This window comes from Typopeltis vanoorti, chromosome 20 (assembly GCF_054136105.1).
Source record: "Typopeltis vanoorti isolate ZY-2024b chromosome 20, IOZ_Tvanoo_1.0, whole genome shotgun sequence".
Lineage (NCBI taxonomy): Eukaryota > Metazoa > Arthropoda > Arachnida > Uropygi > Thelyphonidae > Typopeltis > Typopeltis vanoorti.
In genome coordinates, this window is record NC_143568.1 from 2,330,632 (window position 1) to 2,352,704 (window position 22,073).

At 36.8% G+C, this 22,073-nt stretch overlaps 1 protein-coding gene across 1 annotated transcript in view; it reads right to left on the reverse strand.

Moving 5' to 3' along the window:
• Positions 1-22,073, reverse strand: part of LOC150095193 (xaa-Pro aminopeptidase 1-like) — a 606,338-nt gene that overhangs the window by 212,792 nt on the left and 371,473 nt on the right. Inside the window, exon 15 of the mRNA XM_090410814.1 lies at positions 12,469-12,513. Within this exon, the coding sequence (XP_090266940.1) occupies positions 12,469-12,513 (45 nt within the window). The remainder of the gene's footprint in view (positions 1-12,468; positions 12,514-22,073) is intronic.

Here is a 22,073-nt window from a genome sequence, read left to right on the forward strand (position 1 = left end):
TCATACTGCAGATCCCTTAATTTTCCCATTGCCAAAACACCTTTGTGGGCAGGTGCATTGTCCTGATGAAAGATGCTTTTTTTTCTTCTGCAAACCAGGTTTTTTCTCACAAATTTTTTCATCTAGTCTAGTTAAAAGATAGGAATAATATTCCCGGGTTACTGTTTTACCCTTTTCAAGATAATTAATAAACAAAATGCCTTTAGCATCCCAAAACACTGATGGCATGACCTTTCCTGCTGATGGAACCGACTTTGTCTTCTTTGGTGCTGAACAACTGGCTTCTCCACTGTTTTGACTGCTGTTTGGATTCTGGTGTGTAATGGTGAATCCAAGTCTCATCCATAGTAATAAATCGATGCACAAAATCAGTTTTATTCTAGTTAAAACGCTCCAAGCACTGCTCAGAGATTTTCATGCAAGTGCTATGAGCAAGCGCAGCCCCCATCTTGTGCAAAGCTTTTTCATTTGCAATTCTTCATGCAAAACGTATCCTACAATTTCTTTTGAAATGCCTATAGTCTCAGCAATTTCGCCTGTCATCTAATACCATATCGTGCACTTGATCAATGATTTCTGGTGTTGTTACATTTTTTTTTTTTTTGAATGTCCTTCACGTTGATCATTTTCAAGGCAGGTATGGAGTTTAAAGCAGCCCATTTCTTAATTGTCAAAAATGAAGGAGAAGAGTGCCCATAAATTTTTAACTTCAAATGAATTTCTTTTGGCGTTAAACTTTCTTTTACAAAGAATTTTATAACTGCACAATATTCAATTTTATACATTTCATGGGATACAGACACTTTTGCTTCAGACAGCTGTATAAAACAAACTATTTGATAGAATGACTTGCAATTTCACATGGATGCTTATGATAAATGTACCAATTTAGAAAAAAAAAATCTTGCCAATAGTGTTCCCATCTATGGTCGAGGCAGAGAACTTTTCAGACCACCCTCATACTCTCAACATTCTCAATGCATTCCAGACATGTGTTCCACTCACCTCCAAATCTTGACATAAAAAAATCTACTTATCACACCCTTCTATACCATGCCTTCATACAACTTACATTGACAGACTTCTGTTCTTTCCCTCTCAGCTTCTTTATAACCCCCTCTGTATTAATCTGATATAATCCTCTCACTATCACTAACTTTGTTTAAGTTAATGAGGAGATTTTGTCAGATTTTCCACCCATCCTCAAAACCTTGCAATTTACATTTCTCTAGTGCACTGAAATTCTTGTAGAAAGGCTTATAAGTTGGCAACAGATGACTATTAAATTATTTAAGGAATTTTCAACGTATATTGGAATATTAATTAAAAGAAACATTAATAAATATTTCCTATATTTCGGCAATGTCATATTGCCATTTTCATGGGAACATACAAATATGACACGTGCATGCAGGCACTACAAAAATCAAATGAGGCAGAAGATAAGAAACTACTGTTGTTCCTAAAAGTCCTAATGGTGCCCCCTAATGGGCTAGGGTCTACCATCAGTCTGTTACTTGTCAGGACTCCAACATTATCAGATCTTATATTTCAGTCATCTAAGGCACTTTATACCGTATCAATCCACCTATATGTTGGTCTTCCTCTGGGTCGTTTTCCTGCAAACCTGGCAGAGAACACTTGTTTTGCTAATCTTTCCTCTCCCATTCTATTTAAGTGACCATACCACCTGAGATTAGCTCTGCTAATGCATTCCTGGATGCTGACAATATCAAGTTCTTTCCTAATATCCTCATTTATAATACGATATTTTGCCATTGATGACATCTGTTCACGCCTCATATAACTCATATCTGCGGTCTCTAGTCTTTGGTCGAGTGTTTTACTTCTGACCCAGCTCTTAGATCCATAAGTTAAAACTGGTTTGAACAGTGTCTTGTACACAGCTAATTTAGTGTTCCGACTAATTTCTCTATTATTCCACATGAATTTATTCAACTGACTTCCTATCATACCAGCTTTGTTGATTCTATTGTCTATTTCCATATTTAATTTACCATCTTCACTAAAAATCGTGCCTAAGTAGCTGAAATGTTTTACTTGTTCACAGGTTCTCCATTCACAACACAGTTGACATTTTCAATGATTCTGCCTATTTTCATTGGCTTTGTCTTTTTATTGCTAACCTTCATACCATGTCTATTACAACAGTTATTCAATCTAGTCATGCAATCTTGAAGACTTGTAGAGTTTTTATTTAGAAGTATAACATCATCTGCATAAAACAAAGAGCTAACATTAACATCTCCTCCAATTTTAATATCAGATTTAATACCACTTTCCTTCATAATGTGATCCATATAGATAATGAATAACAGAGGTGATAATGTACATCCTTGTCTGACACCAGATTTAACATTAAACCATCTTCCTGTACTTCTTTCAATTCTAACTGCTGACTTACAACTCAAATAAAGACTAAGTTTTGCTTGATATAATGCCCCATTGACAAATGTAGCATATTGAATAGCTTCTCTCTTGGCACCTTATCATATGCCTTTTCCATATCGACAAAAGTTAAATACAGATCTTTGTTATATCCCCATGATTTTTTTTAACTATTTGTCATAAGATCTGATCCTGACAGCCTCTATTTGGCCTAAATCTAGCTTGTTCTTCACCAAGCCTTTCTTCAACAATTCTTCTCAACTGTTTCTCAAGTATACTTGCATAAATCTTACCAGGAACACTCAGCATGGAAATACCTCTGTAATTCTCACATTCAGTTTTATTTCCCTTTTTATATATGGGTACTATGAGAGCTCTACTCCAATCATCGGGAATTCGTCCCTCTCTCCAGGACTTCTGAACTATGCAGTACAGTCACTGTAAGACTTTTACACAACCATATTTCAGCATTTCTGGTCGAATATCATCTACTCCTGCTGCCTTTCCACATTTCAGGCTTTTGATGGCTTTTTCTACTTCAAGTATAGATATATATATACCTGACTGCATGCCTGGTCAGTGTTTTTTACCACTGTGCTGTCATCACAGTTTGTTTCATTCAGCAATTTTTCGAAGTAATTACTCCATACTTCAAGGATATCTTTTACTCTCGTTTTCATTTCACCTTTATCATCTCTAACTCCTTTTACAGCACTCTTTCCTCCATTCCTAAGCTTCTTCAACAACCTCCAGAATATTTTGCCACCTTCTTGATATTTATTTTCTATGTTCTTGCCAAAGTCCTCCCATGACTTTTGTTTTGCCAGTTTTACATAGTATTTAGCTATCTTACATTTGTCTCTGTATTCTCTAAGAGCATAAGTGGACTTATTTGCCAGGAACATTTGATATGCTTTCTTCTTTTCCTTCACTCCCTCTTTAACTTCATGTGTCCATCAGAGAGTTCTGATTTTTCTATCCTTGCAGACAACCTCACCACATGCCTCTCTGGCTGAATCAATCAGTGTTTTCTTCAAGGTTTGCCACTGAATCACCAAGGTTTGGTTCCTGTTCTCAAACTATTTCATTTATTTTTCAATAATCTTTGTGTATTTTAGTCTACTGTTCACATCTGAGAGTTGGTCAACTTTAATTCACTTTAAAAGTTTCCTATAGGTTATTCTTTTCAATACGAAATTCAATTTTATCCTGCTCAAGACTAAATAGAGATCACTTCCAATTTCAAATTCTCTGTACACTCTGGTGTCCTGCACAAGGGAGAAAACATCACTATCAACAATAACATAGGCAATGAGACTTTTCTTATTCCTTACCTCTTCTCTCCATGTGAATTTGTGCACATTTTTATGTTGGAACATGGTGTTAGTAATAACCAATCCATGTCCTGAGCAGAAATCCAACAAATATTTGTCATTATTATTAGCTTTGCTCTTTTCTCCAAATTTTCCCAATATATTTTTGTATGTCTGACAATCATTTCCTACTCTGCTATTTAGATCCCCAACAACGACCAACTTTTCCTTTTTCATTGTGTCAGTTGCTTTTTCTAAAGCCTCAAAAAATTCCTCCACTTCTACCTTAGTAGAACCTTCTGTGGGACTATAGGCACAAATAAATCTCATTGTCCAATTCCCCATTCTGATATTTGCCCACATCACTCTACTTGAGACTGCCTGCCATTCAAGAAGATTAGCCTCGTATTTAGTGTTGAATACTATGGCTACTCCTTTTCCTTGTTGTCATTGCCTGAATATAACATTTTGTATTTATTGCTCAGAAAGATCTCACCAGTTTTGGTCTTTTTTGTTTCAGTCAGCTAGCTCCATTTCTTTGCTATTCAGGCTTCTTATGGTGATAGTACCGATCTTTAACTCTGGTGATATTGAGTTGGGGGTGTGTTTTCAGATTTGTTCCACTAGCTGACTTTTCGCCGTTTGCCCTGGTTCCCTGGCAAAAAGAACGGGGGCCTTGTTAACCAGGCGACACCACTGTCGGCATGAAATATTGTCGTGTTGTTCCATCATTTTGTATTTTGATTTAAGCCAATAAGAATACAATTTGGTTGGCTAAATCCCAAATTGCCAGCCCATCCTCATCCGTTCAGTATCCAGGTAGATGCCCAACAGGGTGCACCACGAGAAGGTGAGGATTGGACATTAGGTCAGAAGCCCTGGTTGGTTCTCCACATTCCTTTAAAGGCTATGTTGAGATCTCCTGTCAGTTATACAGCTCTGACCCTTAAGCACCCCTGATAGAATGACTTAAGTCATTCTATCAAGTACTTTGTTTTAGACAGATGTCTGAAGCAAAAGTGTCTGTATCCCTTGATTACAGACACTCGTGCAGTTATAAAATTCTTTTTAAAAGAAAGTTTAATGCCAAAAGAAATTCATTTGAAGTTCATAAAAATTTATGGGCACTCTTCTCCTTCATTTCTGACAATTAAGAAATGGACTGCCTTAAACATGGCCATACTGGCCTTGAAAATGATCCACATGAAGGACATTCAAAAAATGTAACAACACCAGAAATCATTGATCAAGTGCACGATATGGTATTAGATGACAGGCGAAATTGCTGAGACTATAGGCATTTCAAAAGAAATTGTAGGATACATTTTGCATGAAGAATTGCAAATGAAAAAGCTTTGCGCAAGATGGGTGCTGCGCTTGCTCACAACACTTGCATGAAAATCTCTGAGCAGCGCTTTGAGCATTTTAAGAAGAATAAAACTGATTTTGTGCATCGATTTATTACTATGGATGAGACTTGGATTCACCATTACACACCAGAATCCAAACAGCAGTCAAAACAGTGGAGAAGCTGGTTGTTCAGAGCCAAAGAAGACAAAGTCGGTTCCGTCAGCAGGAAAGGTCATGGCATCGGTTTTTTGGGATGCTAAAGGCATTTTGTTTATTAATTATCTTGAAAAGGGTAAAACAATAAGTAGACGAAAAAATTCATGAGAAAAGACTCGGTTTGCAGAAGAAAAAAATCATCTTTTATCAGGACAATGCACCTACCCACAAAGGTGTTTTGGCAATGGGAAAATTAAGAGATCTGCACTATGAATTGTTGGAACATCCACCCTGTTCCTCAGATTTGGCTCGCTCTGACTTTTATCTCTTCCCAAAAGTAAAACTCTTCCTCGCTGGTCAGCATTTTTCTTCAAATCAAGAAAAATGCTGACCAGAGGTGATTGCAGCTGTAAAGGGGTATTTTGCAGATCTTACTGAGAGCCACTACAGGGATGGGATAATAAAGCTGGAGCATCACTGGAATAAATGTATTAGTCTTAAGGGAGATTATGTTGAAAATAAAAATAATTCTGAAATTATAAATTCATTTTTTCCTCATTAGGCCGAGAACTTTTCAAACTACCCTCATATTTTGTTTATGTAGCAGCCTTTCACGTGGAATCCTATCAAATGTCTTAGCAAAGTCCAAAATTATCATAGCATATCCATTCCCTTTATCCAACTCGGTGATAACATTATGATAAAATATGAGCAAATTTTTCAGACATGACTTTCCTCTAGTAAATCCATCATGTTCCTTGCAAAGTATATCTTATTTGTTAACCAAATTATGTATCAGGTTTTTATCAACTTCTCTAAAATCTTCACAGTTACTCCAGAGTTACTCATAGGATGATAGTTAAGATCATCAGTCTCTGCATCGCCCTTGTGCAATGGGATTATCGTACATTCTTTGGGATCTTTCCCAAGTTAAGATTCCAATTATATTTATAATTATATTATTCCAATTACAAACATGTCAAAGGCCTAGCCAGTTCAGCTGAACATTTCTTTAGCAAAAGTGTTGATATGCCACCTGTCCCAATGCCAAATTCTTATCCAGACTATGCAATAGCTCTAGAACCTCTTTCTCATGGCACCTCTGTCTCTTGATGCAATGCAGTGGTAGCTCTGCATACTATGTTACATACTCCAGGTTGGTAGATGTTGGCATAGAGAGCACTCATTATTTGAACTACCTCATTTACTTCCGATACTAGGTTACCGTTTGCATTCAGTAAAGTTATTCTTCTGCAATTCATCCTTTCTTTTACCTGCAGGATAAGAATAAAATTCTTTTGGGTTGATTTTAGCCTGTGCAGTGAATTTCTTTTCATACTCCAATTAGCTTTCTGTACAACACTCGTAACGTTTTAATAACTTCTCTTACTTCTACTCTCATGATATTCCATCCATATCATCATCTTCTTATGGATCTCTTGTTTAATGAGATTGCATATCTATCATCCATTTCACTCCCATTCCATTAGTTCTTCGAACTCTAGGGACACAATCAGATACTACATCATTTAAGCGACATTTCAAAGCTTCTTGTGCACTCCTGATATCCTTCCCTTTCAACAACTGATACCATGGAATCAAAGATAGCATTCTCCTGAGTTTGTCATAATTGCCAGATTTGTAGATATGCATATAACCTGTCATGATTGCAACATCCATATAGATAGTTACTTCCCAAGTCAGTACAGTATGATCACTGTCACCAACTGGTGGCAAAACAGTCACAACCTTTATTGACACATCTTCTGATACTATAATCAAATCTAAAGTCTTTATCCTCACTTGCTTCTTTCACATGCTTTTTTTTAATGGAGAACTCATGCATGAAAGGTTGGTGAGCCTACAGTACACTAGTACTGTGATGAATGGAAAATAAGGAACTTGTTCACATTTGACTTGAAAAACTGTGGATTATATTCCTTGGGAAACATGACATGGCAGACTGTTCCAGATGGCACCAGTGGAAGAAATGAATCAAGAGGAGGAGAAATCTGTTCTTTGGGTTTAGAGTTGAACTGTGAGAGGATGTTGTTTGGATGATGCAAGTATTAGGATGGATTTGACAGATGGTGGGGGAAGTATTAATGCCAATTCTGATGAACAGCAGCGATATAAGTATTTATAGAAGATGCAGGCTGCAGAAAACTGAACGCCTGTGTGAAAGTAAGTGAGGGATCATCAATCAATCTGACTGCCCCTTTTCTGTATAGAATCCAGTATTTATAGGAAGCTCTTAGAAGCACCATCTCAGATTCCAGTATTCAATGGTTAGAAGGATTTGTGATTTTTATAGGGGCTATTTGGAGTTAGTAATGCCTCGACTGAAAGGTGTGACGATTTGTGCTTTGCAAAGTTTGTCAAAAGAAAGGGAGAAGTGCAATGTTTGCTGTCATTTAGCAGAACTGTGTACTGGATTGGCAGTCAGCTGAAGTAGATTATTTATATATAGAAGGAAGAGATTTGCAAAAGAATAGAGCTTCGTGGGATTCCAGGATCAATTGTATAGTTAGAAGATAAGGAGCTATCCACCGTAACTTGAAGTGAACATTCAGTGAGAAAGCTGACTGTAAAAATAATCATAATTTAAAATTCTGAATATTTTTACGTATTGTTTATGTTAAAATGTTTATTAGTTTTAGTTTCATGACATGCATTGTCGGCACTTGCGATGTACTCGTTATTGAAATTGTATTGTCAAAGTGATATGTAAAGCATTTAAAAACTTCATATACTTACTGGATTTGATATTTGTATTACTTATAGGAATTTTATTGTAATTTAAAATATTAAGTTTTGTGTTTTTATGAAGACATTCTCTTGTCGCTAACGGAGACAATGTGTCAGCCATTATACCTAACTTCTTACTTACCAGTTTCATGGAGTGTGCATGCTCGCCGAGAAGTTTGATGTGTGAATGACAGCTGACAAGTTCGGTATTGAAACAACGGGAAAGTAAACAAGAATAGCATTCGGAAGGAAATTAGAACACAGACTGGCAGATATTCAGATTCAGAGGAATTTGAGTTTTTTTATGTGAGTCAGAGGAAAATCAATAGTATATTCCGAAAAAGGAATTGCGGAACTATGAAGTTTCAAAGTGGAATAAGCATTGATAATTAAAAGAAAATATTGCTATAGATGTTTTAAAAGGAATATTGGAGGAAACGCTAAATGGAAGATTTAGAGTAGATTCCGAAAAGGGAATCGTAGAACTGTGAATTTTTTAAAGTGGAAGAGTTAAGATTGTCAATAAGCATTAGTGAATAAAAGAAGAAATTGCTATTTATGTTCCAGAGGAATGTTCGAGAAAATTCTGATTAGGAAGTTTCATCTGTCTTAAGGACGCCGGATCTAACTATTATTTCTACTAAAAAGAGACAGAAGTGAGTCAGGAAGATTTAATGTGTGCTACATGAGTGATAAAAAAGGATCCTGTGAAAATGAAGAATAAAGTCATATATCTTCAGAAAAGGGCCCTGACACAGAGAGAAACTGGCTATGAACATTTTGTCATTGTGTAAACAAAGTGTTTAGTCTAGTCTTAAGTGTAAGTTTATTTTTAAAAGGCCTTGGATCCAATTAAATTTGTAGTTAGTTATGTAATATTGTTTGACGTGATTATATATTGTTTTTGTTTTATTAAATGTGTTTATTTTGTATTTTGGTCTTGAATCAGTGATTTATTTGGATTCTGAAAGAAATAGTAAAAAAAAAAGAAGTCCTTGCACCAATCGGAGTGAGCTCTTGTGCAATAAATAAATATATAGGTAAACACGGAATTAAAAAAATATTTGTTGAACAGAGATCATTTCTATATACAGGATTAACTTAATAAAAATCCCATATTTAAATAATGGTGCAGCCAGTAGGATTAATATTAAGATAATATCCTTTAAATAAAAATCACTAATTATAATACTGACTATGCAATTGCAGAAGTCAGGAAGCAGACCGAATGATGGGAGTTTACTTAATATACTTTTGTGTCAGACTTGGTCCAAAACCATGGAGATATCAATAGCAACCACTTCAGATTTGCGAAACCTTTCTAAGGTGTTTGTCCACAGATGGGTGACATAGGTTAGTACATCCCCTGCTGATTCGCAGTGAATGAAGCCATACTGTCTGTCATTTATTAGATGAGGGTCTTCAAGGTAGCACAGTTGGGAAAGCAGAGATAAATAAGTTTGAGATTTTCTTTCTGTCGGGAAAAATAGGTGAAGTTTGGCTGTCTGGAGGTGAAAGCAAACATCGTTGAGGTTAGAAATGAGACTGCATATATCTGTGAAATAGATCTGGAAGGTTCTGTGAAGTTTGCTGTTGATCGCATGGGTCCAACACAGTTCCTATGGATTCAAGTTTCCACACTGGTTATTTACAGAATTTGTATTTCTCACAAATGTTTCTTCTTTATAATTAATTGTCCATGCTTTGTCTCCACTTTGACTTTTCTCTTTCAGTTCTTTTCATAAACAGTGCCTTCCTTCGTTTTCAGTATAGGTCAGATCTGGCTGGACTCATACATGGGATGATAAGGAGCTGGTGCCTTCTAACTTGTTCATGGTGAATATAATGCAGATCTGCTCCTCGAGTTATCACAGATCACTTTTCTTAAGTGCAGGAAGTTTCTTCTGTCTCTCCCAGTAATAGTGGGCCTGAAGCAGTGACAATTTACAATTTTCTTGAAGTCAAAGCTTCACTTTTCAGAGAGTTCAGCAAATGTCATCCTTTAGCACTGCATCGATTTCAGAATGGTAATTCATGAAGGTGGCCTTATACTCCTTGTTTTCTACCTCAGTCATGTCTTGAACTGATGAGGCAATGAGGTTGCAAATGACAGTCATCACGTTAGCGTCTAGACACTGGTTGTGAAATGCTTCGGGCTGTTTTTCAATCGTGTTGATTTTTTGGGAGAAGGTTTCCAATACTTTAACCACCACTCCAGACTAACTAGTCTGTAATTTGCTACTTCTGTCTCGAAATAACTTTTATGTAATGGAACTATCTTACCCAATTTACACTCACTTTGAACCTTGTCAGAACTGAGATATAGATTAAACTACTTCATCAGAGGCACTGCCAGTTTACTTGCACATTCTCATAGCACACGAGCAGACATACCATCCAAGCCCATTGCTGTATTCACATTGATATTTTTCAATATACTGAGTGCCTCAAGTTCATCTACCTCACTCACATCAATAACTGCAAAGTTACCACCTGATGATATACCTTTGCAAAGTGATCACTTAGTAACTGAATATTAAAATTATTATTAAAAACCTTTAAACATTAAAAAAATTATTAAAAGGGTTGTTTTATTTTTATGAAAGCTGTTACATAACAGATCAATAAATTCTCCTTCATGCTTATCATGAGTTTTCTGTGCTACCCAATCAATATTTGGATAATTTAAGTCACCCATGGATTCTAAGGGGTAATGATTGCATAATATTATGAAATTCTTGACTTCATAATATAAAACATATAGCCTCTCCCACTCAAATACCACCCTCACCTTCTTGTGGTAGAACCTGTTATCACAAACGAGGCTCTGGTGACCAGGTATCGGCGGTATAACTGAAACATCTACACGAGAGTAAACTTCATAATATAAAACATATAGCCTCTCCCACTCAAATACCACCCTCACCTACTTGTGGTAGAACCTGTTATCACAAACGAGGCTCTGGTGACCAGGTATCGGCGGTATAACTGAAACATCTACACAAGAGTAAATGCTTGTGTATAAAATGCATGTCTGGATGCTTTTGTAGCAGCCCTACCACCAGAATAGGAACTCTATGGGCTGACAATCTGCAAGTGTACGAAAATTTAAATACTGTTTTCAAGTCGGATAAATGCAGAAATCAGACAGACTCCTTGGTATCAACTAAAGCTTGGAAAATTAGGACACAAAATTGAGTGGGAGATTATGAAGTCAAGAATTTCATAATATTATGCAATCACCACCCCTTAGAACCCATGGTTGATTTAAATTATCCAAAAATTGATTGGGTAGCAGAGAAAACTCATGATAAGAATGAAGGAGAATTAAATGAGACTGGTTTCAACCTTTATTGAGGTGAAAAAGTAAAGGGTTGCTCATCAGTGGGAACCAGACCCAGAGGTGAAACTAAGGTTGAAGTAATGCAGAAGTCATGTTTTCATATTCAAGTAGCCAAAAGGTGTTACACCTTATTATTAAATTACTCTGCATTAGAGATAGTTGTTGGAAGTTTTTCTGCTTGTTTATACTATAAATTAAAGATAACAAGAAAGTATATACTTGGTTTAACCCTTTATCCAATTGTATGTAAACAAAGTTTGCACCTGACATATTTTCAGGACTGGGGAAACTCATATGTGAAGTCATTAGCTTCTATATATTCTACCTCTGGGTGTGGTTCCCACTGATGAGACCTCAATAAAGGTTGAAACTGGTCTGGGTAGTGACCCTTCTCATAATGCATAGCATTATACACGTCCATAAAGATATGTGCTTTGCATTATGGGATTCTAAGGCAAGTGATGTGAAGTCATTAGCTTCTATAAACGAGTTGCCCCAGTCCTGAAAATATTTCAGGTGCAAACGTTTTTGTTTACACTTGGATAAGGGATAAAACCAAGTATATAATTTCTTGATATCTATAATTTGTAGTATAGCCAATTGGAAAACTTCCTTACACATTTTAAATACTAAATGAACAGCAGTTTAAAGAGATGATGCAGTCATTAATTAAACTGCTGTTCATTTCATACCTGTGTGCTGTATTCATCCAATAAACTGTTAATATTAAATAATAATTAATAATGAACATAATTCTTCCTTTGTATGCAAGTATTAACAGTGTGATGTTATGTAGGTGATTTGAAACTTAAAAGCTGGTTGAACTTTGCAGTAATAAATGGGAGACATGGAGAATATCTTTGTAAACATGAGATTTATTAAATAATGAAGTTATATATGAATAAGAGGTAACATTATTGTGGTTTACACTACTCTTTTTTTTAAAAAAATTTAGCATCAAAAAAAAAGTTTTGGCCATGTATCTTTATATCAAACTTTTAGGTCCGTTATTGTGACATTTCAATCAAACAAATGTATAAGAGCACAACAAAAACACTGAAATATCATGAAACATTGAAAGAAATTTTAGTTTTCTACAATTTTTGTGTTCAGAATTCTAGATATGTCAAAAATAATGTATATACTTACTCTAGGAATTAAGTTAACCAGGGCATAACTAGATTTATTACTAATCTGTAAACAAACATGAAGAATACATTATTTTATGAACAGTACAAGTAGAACATTTGTTGTACTCTATGAAAATTTAAAAGTTAGGTATAGAAATAACATTTTAAACAAATATTTAAAAAATTAAATGTCCTTTATAATCTATAAAGACTGATGACTTTTTGTTACATAGAATTTCAAAACCCTATCTGATTAAGGCAACAATAATACAAAACTCTAAAATTATTTTCTATATACTCTGCCACAGATTCAAGATCTCATTTGGTAATTTATTAACTCAGCAGATCTAAGTGATGTTTCTCCAAAGTGCATACTGCCCTGAATTTTTTTTTCCTTCTTTTTGTATTAATGGTGCCTGTCATCACCACTCAAAAATTTCATTATACTAGGGAAGAATGTATATTTGTGTTTTAATCTTTTACCCAAGCTTGAGCATACAAACTTTGTGAATGAAGTAAAATTCACAAATAAGCTACTAGTATATGGAGGCAGATGAATCAAATTGTTCTAGTACCTCAAAACACAGAGCGTTCTTCTTTTTAGACCTGGCCTGGTTGTCCAAGTGGTTAGCGTATCCACTCTCCAGCCAAAGGCTACTGGTTTGAATCCTGCTGTGGGCATGGATGTTTGTGATTGTCTGTGAAAATACAAATGGTGGTGGCGGTAGATGGTGTTGGTGTAGATGATGAAGGTAGTTGTAATTGGTGGATTGAGATGGAGAGTAGGTGCCCTCCCTCGATGAGGCTTTGGACTCCCTGGAGGTGGCATGTAATAATAATAATAATAATAATATATATATATATACGAGGTGGTATCAAAAGGTTTTGAGACTAGCTCTGTTTACGAGAAATTACTTTATTTATCTACGTTTACACACTATCACCTTCAAAATAGTCCCCTTGCATATCAATACAGCACTCCCAGCATTCTTGCCACTTCTGGAATGTGTCCTGAAAGTCTTCTTTTCGAAGCATGTCAAGCACTTTCTGCAATTCGCTCTGGATCTCCGCAATGATGTCAAAACGGTGACCTTTGAGCTGGATCCTCATCTTTGGGAAGAGGGCGAGGTCTGCAGGAGCCAAATCTGGCAAGTAGGGTGGGTGCAGAAGTGAGAGCATGTTGTTTCTGGTGAGAAACTCGTGTGAGGAGAGCTCAGTGACAGGGTGCATTGTTGTCGTGGAGCATCCAGTTTTTTGCACACCACAGATCTGGTCGCTTTCGCCAAATGTGCTCACTCAGGCGCCTTAAAACCTGGCAATAGAACTCGCTATTGATGGTCTGGCCCATGAGGATAAATTTTCGATGCACAATGCCACGAATGTCGAAAAAGACGATGAGCATGCACTTGGTCGAGCTGCAGACCTGCCTCGCCTTTTTCGGTCATGGAGATGATGGGCTCTTCCACTGTGAAGACTGTTGCTTCATCTCAGGGTCATACCCATACACCAAAGTTTCGTCACTAGTAATGATTCTCAAATTTCACATTTTTTCAAACATGAATTTCACGTTTGGTCTTTGTTCTAACTTGCTGTCCATAATGAAATCGCGGATGTGGTAAAGCAGGTGGTCAGAGTAGCATCAGTTGCACAGCTCCTGATGTACACAGGACGATATCTTTTGGCACACAGACTTATGAAGGTAGCTGCTCTGTGACTGTGCTGCCATCTGTTGGCGTGTTACAAAGCTAGTCTCGAAACTTTTTGATACCACCTCATATATATATATATATATATATATATAGCTATGTATTCTGAGAAGGGTTCACTATCCAGAACAGTAGTTTTGACCTTTATTCAGGTCACTTTTATTCTGGGGTGTTATAGGTCTAAGGTAGCACAAATGTACAAGAAAGCCTGATGGTATTAGGAAAAGAAAAGTCTAATGCATAGTAGAAGTGAGAGAGAAAGAGATGACCACAGGGATGAGTGGAGAGTCGTCCTCCACTGATGCATCATCATCATCAAATTCCTGCCACGTACCCTCAAGGGGTGTACAGGATATGACAGTACTACATGAAAAAATTACATCATTACTAACTTCCTATCTAGAATTTTCCTACAAATCAGTCTGTCACTTGTCAAGACTCCAACATTATCAGATCTTATATTTCTATCGTCTAAGGCACTTTGTACCGTATCAATCCACCTATATCTTGGTCTTCCTCAGGGTCGTTTTCCTGCCAACCTGGCAGAGAACACTTGTTTTGCTAATCTTTCCTCTCTCATTCTATTTAAATGACCATACCACCTGAGATTAGCTCTGCTAACGCATTCCTGGATGCTGACAATGTCAAGTTCTTTCCTAATATCCTCATTTTTAATATGATATTGCCATAGATGCCATCTGTTCACACCTCGAATCTTTCTCAGGACTCTCATATCTGTGGACTCTAGTCTTTGGTCGAGTGTTTTACTTCTGACCCAGCTCTCAGATCCATAAGTTAAAACTGGTTTGAACACTGTCTTGTATACAGCTAATTTAGTGTTCCGATTAATTTCTCTCTTACTCCATATGAATTTATTCAATTGACTTCCTACCATACCAGCTTTGTTGATTCTGTTGTCTATTTCCATATTTAATTTACCATCTTCACTAAAAATCGTGCCTAAGTAGCTGAAATGTTTTACTTGTTCCACAGGTTCTTCATTCACAACACAGTTGACATTTTCAATGATTCTGCCTATTTTCATTGTCTTTGTCTTTTTATTGCTGACCTTCATACCATATCTATTACAACAGCTATTCAATTTACTCAGAGAATCTTGCAGACTTGTAGCGGATTTATTTAGAAGTATAACATCATCCGCATAAAGCAAAGAGCTGATATTAACATCTCCAATTTTGATATTAGGTTTAATACCACTTTCCTTCATAATGTGATCCATATAGATAACGAATAACAGAGGGGATAATGTACATCCTTGTCTCACACCAGATTTAACATTAAACCATCTTCCTGTACTTCCTTCAATTCTAACTGCTCACTTACAACTCAAATAAAGACTAAGTATTGCTTGATATAATGCCCCATAGACACCATATAACTGCAGCGTATTGAATAGCTTCTCTCTTGACACCTTGTCATATGTCTTTTCCAAATCGACAAAACGTAAATACAGATCTTTGTTATATTCCCAGGCCTTCTCGACTATTTGTCGTAAAGTGAAGATCTGATCCTGACAGCATCTATTTGGCCTGAATCCAGCTTGTTCTTCACCAAGCTTTTCTTCCACAATTCTTCTCAACCGTTTCTCAAGTATACTTGCATAGATCTTGCCAGGAACACTCAGTAGGGAAATACCCCTGTAATTCTCACATGCAATTTTATTTCCCTTTTTATATATGGGTACTATGAGAGCTCTACTCCAATCATCGGGAATTCGCCCCTCTGTCCAGGCTTTCTGAACTATGCAGTGCAGCCACTGTAAGACTTTTATACCACCATACTTCAGCATTTCTGGTCGAATATCATCTACTCCTGCTGCCTTTCCACATTTCAAGCCTTTGATGGCTTTTTCTACTTCAAGTATGGATATGTATTCCTGACTGCATGCCTGGTCAGTGTTTTTTTTATCACTGTGCTGTCATCACTGCTTGTTTCATTTAGCAGTTTTTCAAAGTAATTACTCCATACTTCAAGGATATCTTTTTCTCCTGTTTTCATGTCACCTTTATCATCTCTAACTCCTTTTACAGCACTCTTTCCTCCATTCCTAAGCTTCTTCAACAACCTCCAGAATATTTTGCCACCTTCTTGATATTTATTTTTTATATTCTTGCCAAAATCCTCCCATGACTTTTGTTTAGCTGGTATTACACACTGTTTAGCTTTCTTACATTTGTCTCTGTATTCTGTAAGAGTAAAAGCTGACTTATTTGCGAGGAACTTTTGATATGCTTTCTTCTTTTCCTTCACTGCCTCTTTAACTTCCTGTGTCCACCAGGGAGTTCTGATTTTTTTATCCTTGCACACAACCTCACCACATGCCTCTCTGGCAGAATCAATCGATGTTTTCTTCAGAGTTTGCCATTGAATCTCCAAGGCTTGATTTCTGTTCTCAAACTCTTTCATTTTCTTTTCAATAATCTTTCTGTATTTTAGTCTGCAGTTCACATCTGAGAACTGCTCAACTTTGATTCGCTTTAAAACTTTCTTATATGTTATTCTTTTCAATATGAAATTCAATTTTATCCTGCTCAAGACTAAATAGTGATCACTTCCAATTTCAAATCATCTGTACACTCTGGTGTCCTGCACCAGGGAGAAAACATCACTATCAACAATAACATAGTCAATGAGACTTTTCTTATTCCTAGCCTCTTCTCTCCATGTGAATATGTGCACATTTTTATGTTGGAACATGGTGTTAGTAATAACCAGTCCATGTCCTGAGCAGAAATCCAACAGATATTTGCCATTATTATTAGCTTTGCTCTTTTCTCCAAATTTTCGCAATATATTTTTGTATGTCTCACAATCATTTCCTACTCTGCTATTTAGATCCCCAACAAGGACCAACTTTTCCTTTTTCATTGTGTCAGTTGCTTTTTCTAAAGCATCAAAAAATTCCTCCACTTCTACCTTAGTAGAACCTTCTGTGGGACCATAGGCACAAATAAGTCTCATTGTCCAATTCCCCATTCTCATATTTGCCCACATTACTCTACTTGAAACTGACTGCCATTCAAGAAGATTAGCCTCGTATTTTGTGTTGAATACTATGGCTACTCCTTCTTTTCCTTGATTGTCATTGCCTGAATATAACATTTTGTATTTATTACTCAGAAAGATCTCACCAGTTTTGGTCTTTTTTGTTTCAGTCAACCCTATTATGTCGGTTCTGGTACTTATCTAATTCCTCAGCTAGCTCCATTTCTTTGCCATTCAGGCTTCTTACGTTGATAGTACCGATCTTTAACTCTGGTGATGTTGAGTTGGGGTTTGTTTTCAGATTTGTTCCAGTAGCTGACTTTTCGCTGTTCGCCCTGGTTCCCTGGCGAAAACAACGGGGGCCTTGTTTAACCGGGCGACGCCCCAGCCAGCATGAAATTTTGTCATGTTGTACCATCATTTTTTATTTTGGTTTAACCAATAAGAATACAATTTGGTCGGCTAAATCCCAAATTGCCAGCCCATCCTCGTTCGTTTAGTGTCAAAGTAGATTCCCAACAGGGTGCACCACGAGAAGGTGAGGACTCGATATTAGGTCAGAAGCCCTGGTCGGTTCTCCGCATTCCTTTAAAGGCTATGTGGAGGTCTCCTCTCAGTTATACAGCTTTGACCCTTAAGTACCCCCTCCACTGATGCAGCTGACCATAAGACTATATGTAGTTAAGAGGATGCAACATGTAAGACTAGACAAAAATTCACTGCTCTCGTTGAATACTGCATAATGTGGACAGTCTGCACTACCATGCCAAAAATTTGTTATCTTCTAGAATGCTTCTATCTAAATATACAAATCAATGGACTGAACAAAAGAATTACCATAATGTGATATTGTAAAGTTTTGTACGTCTTTAATGGCATTTGTGACACTCTAAAACAAACACTCAACTATGTAGGCACAAGAGGTTTCATAACACTTTATTAAGCATTTCAATCTGAATATAAGAGATCATCATTAGTGAATAGACAATTCAACACGATAGAATAACAGTTTTAATTTATGGGACTGAGAGCTGGATTAAAAATAAAACTTCATCAAAGACTGGAGACAACAGATATGAGAGTTCTGATATTTAATGCCATGTCAGTCTCACATTAGCATTGTCAAATTATATAAATATTTACTGTGTAGATGGTCCATGACATACACTACTAATATCTTTGTCGTATTTTTTAGATGACTGAATTTTTTCCAAATACTTTGACTGTTTCATCATGGAATTGTAAAAGTCCATGCAAGAAATGTCATTAAATTATGTTTTTTGTTATTAATATTGCGATTCTTCTTTTGTTATTAATATTGTCGATTCTTCTCTAAGATATTAGAGAAGAATCGACACTGTCAGCATTCGGGAATGTGTTAACAGAGCTAATTTCAGGTGGTATGGTCACTTAAACAGAATGGGAGAGAAAAGGTTAATAAAGTGTTTTTTGCCAGGATGGAAGGAAAAAAGACGTAGGAGAAGATCAAGATCTAGGCAGATTGATACAGTAAGAATTGCCTTAGAAGACCAAAATAAAGATCTGTTATTTCTGTAATTTCTGTATGCTAGGGTGACCAGATTTATAAAACCTCATTGCAAGTTGACATGAATCGACTGTCATTATAGTTTAAATGATCCTCTTGTGCTTGTTTCATGCCAACTAGCCATAAATGTTTAGTTTAATTACAATTAACATAGGTCACGTAGATATTTATTGCCATTACTTACATATTTATTGCATACTACGGCAACTGATATGAAATCATTAGTCTCTATATACTAGTCCATCAAGACACTTCATGTGCAAACTTTGTTTTTTTACATTATATAAAGGATTAAAACAAGAATAAAATTTCTTGGCATCCTCAATTTATATTTATCTGTCTTTAGAGAAGACAGATTCTCTCACTGCATGTGAGAGAATCTTCTCTCACCTCCCTATATCCTTCCATCTATTCAAACTTATGAAGACTCTTGCAAACAATAACAGTGACACTAAGACAAAAGAAAATCTCCCTCATAAACTAATCCCATCAAAATATTCACATCATAACCAGCCACAACTACAAACCATACCAGAATCGCTTCACTAAAAACTCACTTTCACATTCACTTTACTAACATCCGTGGCATTAACACAACCATAAATGGCATTTACTTGCAGTCTTCTAGACCTGGACTACTAAAGGGTTGTCGATGCACAATAAATAGCCTCTCACAGTCAAGTCTACCTTCCAGCAGTATAGCTTGTTTCCACAAATGGGGCTCTGGCAAACATTGCCCAAAAAAAGTATATCATCCCTAGTTGGAGGAATGCCAACTAGACCTCTAGGTGATAAGTGATATTCACTGGGTGATGAAAGATAGATATCTTTCATCACCCAGTGAAATACCACCACCACCACCTTGCTTATTAGAGACTTGAAGCAACCAATCATGGCTGCAGCCAGCCATGATTGGTTGCTAGAGCAAGGGTTCTGGTTTCTATCTTCCCACAACTCTTCTCGCATGCAGCAAGAGTGATATACTCAATGACATACCAATTTCACTGTAGGGACCAGGACCCTCCCCATTTGAGGGTACAGCTGTAAAATGGTTTCATAGGATGGCCACTGGACAGTACAAGGACCGAACAGGTCTGTAACAAATCTAGAGGCTTCCTGATCAGCCAGTGTCATATCCTGCAACCATGTATTTTGCCAGTTCATGACTGGAGGGAGAACAAATACTGTGGCTGCAGAAAGAACTGTTGAGACCACGTATGGACAGAAGACCGAGTTCCCTCTCTGTGGACAATATGTTTGTGAGTTGGTCACCTCTCCCTGCCCTGCTTTCTGTTTATCTCTTCCTCACAAAATACAATGAAGCACAACCAAAGAAATGCGATTTTACTGTGGATCTCAAAAATTATCCCACAAAAAATAGCTAAAAAAAACGCAAAAAAAAACATCCCCAAAAAATATCAAAAATCCAACCAAAGAACCCATCAATATTAATTCTTACCAAAAACAATTTCCACATCCAGTTCACTTCACCAATATCTGTGGTCTAAACAGCAATATAAATGATCTGCACCACCACCTACATCTAAACCAGAAGTATTATTCCTTTTAGAACCCCAACTAACAATGTTGAAAGTTTATTCCTTTATCCAAGTGTGAGCAAACAAAGTTTGCGCCTGAAAGTATCTTCAGGACTGGGGTAAGGTGGTACAACACCAGGACACTCCTTGCAAAGGTGGAGAAAGCTACCAACACTCCTGTCTCAGTATCTCCTATAATGCAAAACACATCTCCTTGCAGATATGTCTAATGTTATGCATTAAGGGAAGGGCCACTACCCAGACTAGTTTCGACCTTTATTGAGGTCTCTTCAGTGGGAGCCAGGCCCAAGTGGAGATACCAGGCAGAAGCATTAGCAGGTCATCTCTACCTATAGGAGTTGCCAAATGGTGTGCCACCCTTTTTTAATAAATTACTCTGGATTTAGAGAAAGATGTTGAAAGTTTATTTTTCACTTGGTTAGAGTATAATAAATTTAGTTTAATCCTTTATCCAAGTGTGAGCAAACAAAGTTTGTGTCTGAAAGTATCTTCAGGATTGGGGTAAGGTGGTACCACCTTACCTCAAGTTTGCGCCTGAAAGTATCTTTAGGATTGGGGTAAGGTGGTACCACCTTACCCCAGTCCTGAAGATACTTTCAGGCGCAAACTTTGTTTGCTCACACTTGGATAAAGGATTAAACTAAATTTATTATACTCTAACTAAGTGAAAAATAAACTTTCAACATCTTTCTCTAAATCCAGAGTAATTTATTAAAAAAGGGTGGCACACTATTTGGCAACTCCTATAGGTGGAGATGACCTGCTAATGCTTCTGCCTGGTATCTCAACTTGGGCCTGGCTCCCACTGAAGAGACCTCAATAAAGGTAGAAACTAGTCTGGGGGTAGTGGCCCTTCCCTTAATGCATAACATAGACATATCCGCAAGGAGATGTGTTTTGCATTATAGGAGATACTGAGACAGGAGTGTTGGTAGTTTGCTCCACCTTTGCAACGAGTTGCCCTGGTGTTGTACCACCTTATCCCAGTCCTGAAGATACTTTCAGGAGCAAACTTTGTTTGCTCACACTTGGATAAAGGATTAAGCTAAATTTATTATACCCAACTGACAATCTCAAGCCACTGTCCACCTCAACTACCCAAAATATACATTACACAGCTCTTTCTGGCACAAGGGTGGGACTTGTGCATTCATCAGAACCAACACACCATGCCAGAGACTGCACATCCTTGAATCGCCACTGTTTGAGTGCTTTCGCTCAAAATTTTTCTACCAAACCAGCCTGCCCTTTTCATATACTATCTCTATCACTCTCCAAACTCTGTCAATCACTCTTACCTCTTCAAGTCATCCTTCTGCAGTCACCCTTCTTGGGGACTTCAATGTCCATAACTCACATTGGCTCCCCTTTTCCAGTTTCACCGACATAATGTATGTACGTGTTGTGGATGTAAGTAGGGTCCACAGTAAGGCACTGATGATGACTACATTGTGTTCTATGGTATCAAATGCTTTTTTAAAATCAATAAAGAGGAAACATAGAGAGATTTGGTATTCTCTGCATTTTTCTGTTAGTTGTGAAATGACCTGGATATGATATGATATGATATATATATATATATATAACAACAATATGCTCTATTCAGCAAAGTTTTGATGATTCCACTTTTTGTGATTGAATTTCAAATCTTGCTTGGGTTCAAGACTGTATAGTGAAAGGTTAGTTTATTTAATACTCCTGAAAAACTGTAATTTTTAGCTGTTCTATTAAGTTTTTTTCCCCTGAGAATTATTATTTTTTATAGTATAATATATTACTGCCAATTTTCATTTATTTATTGCATTTG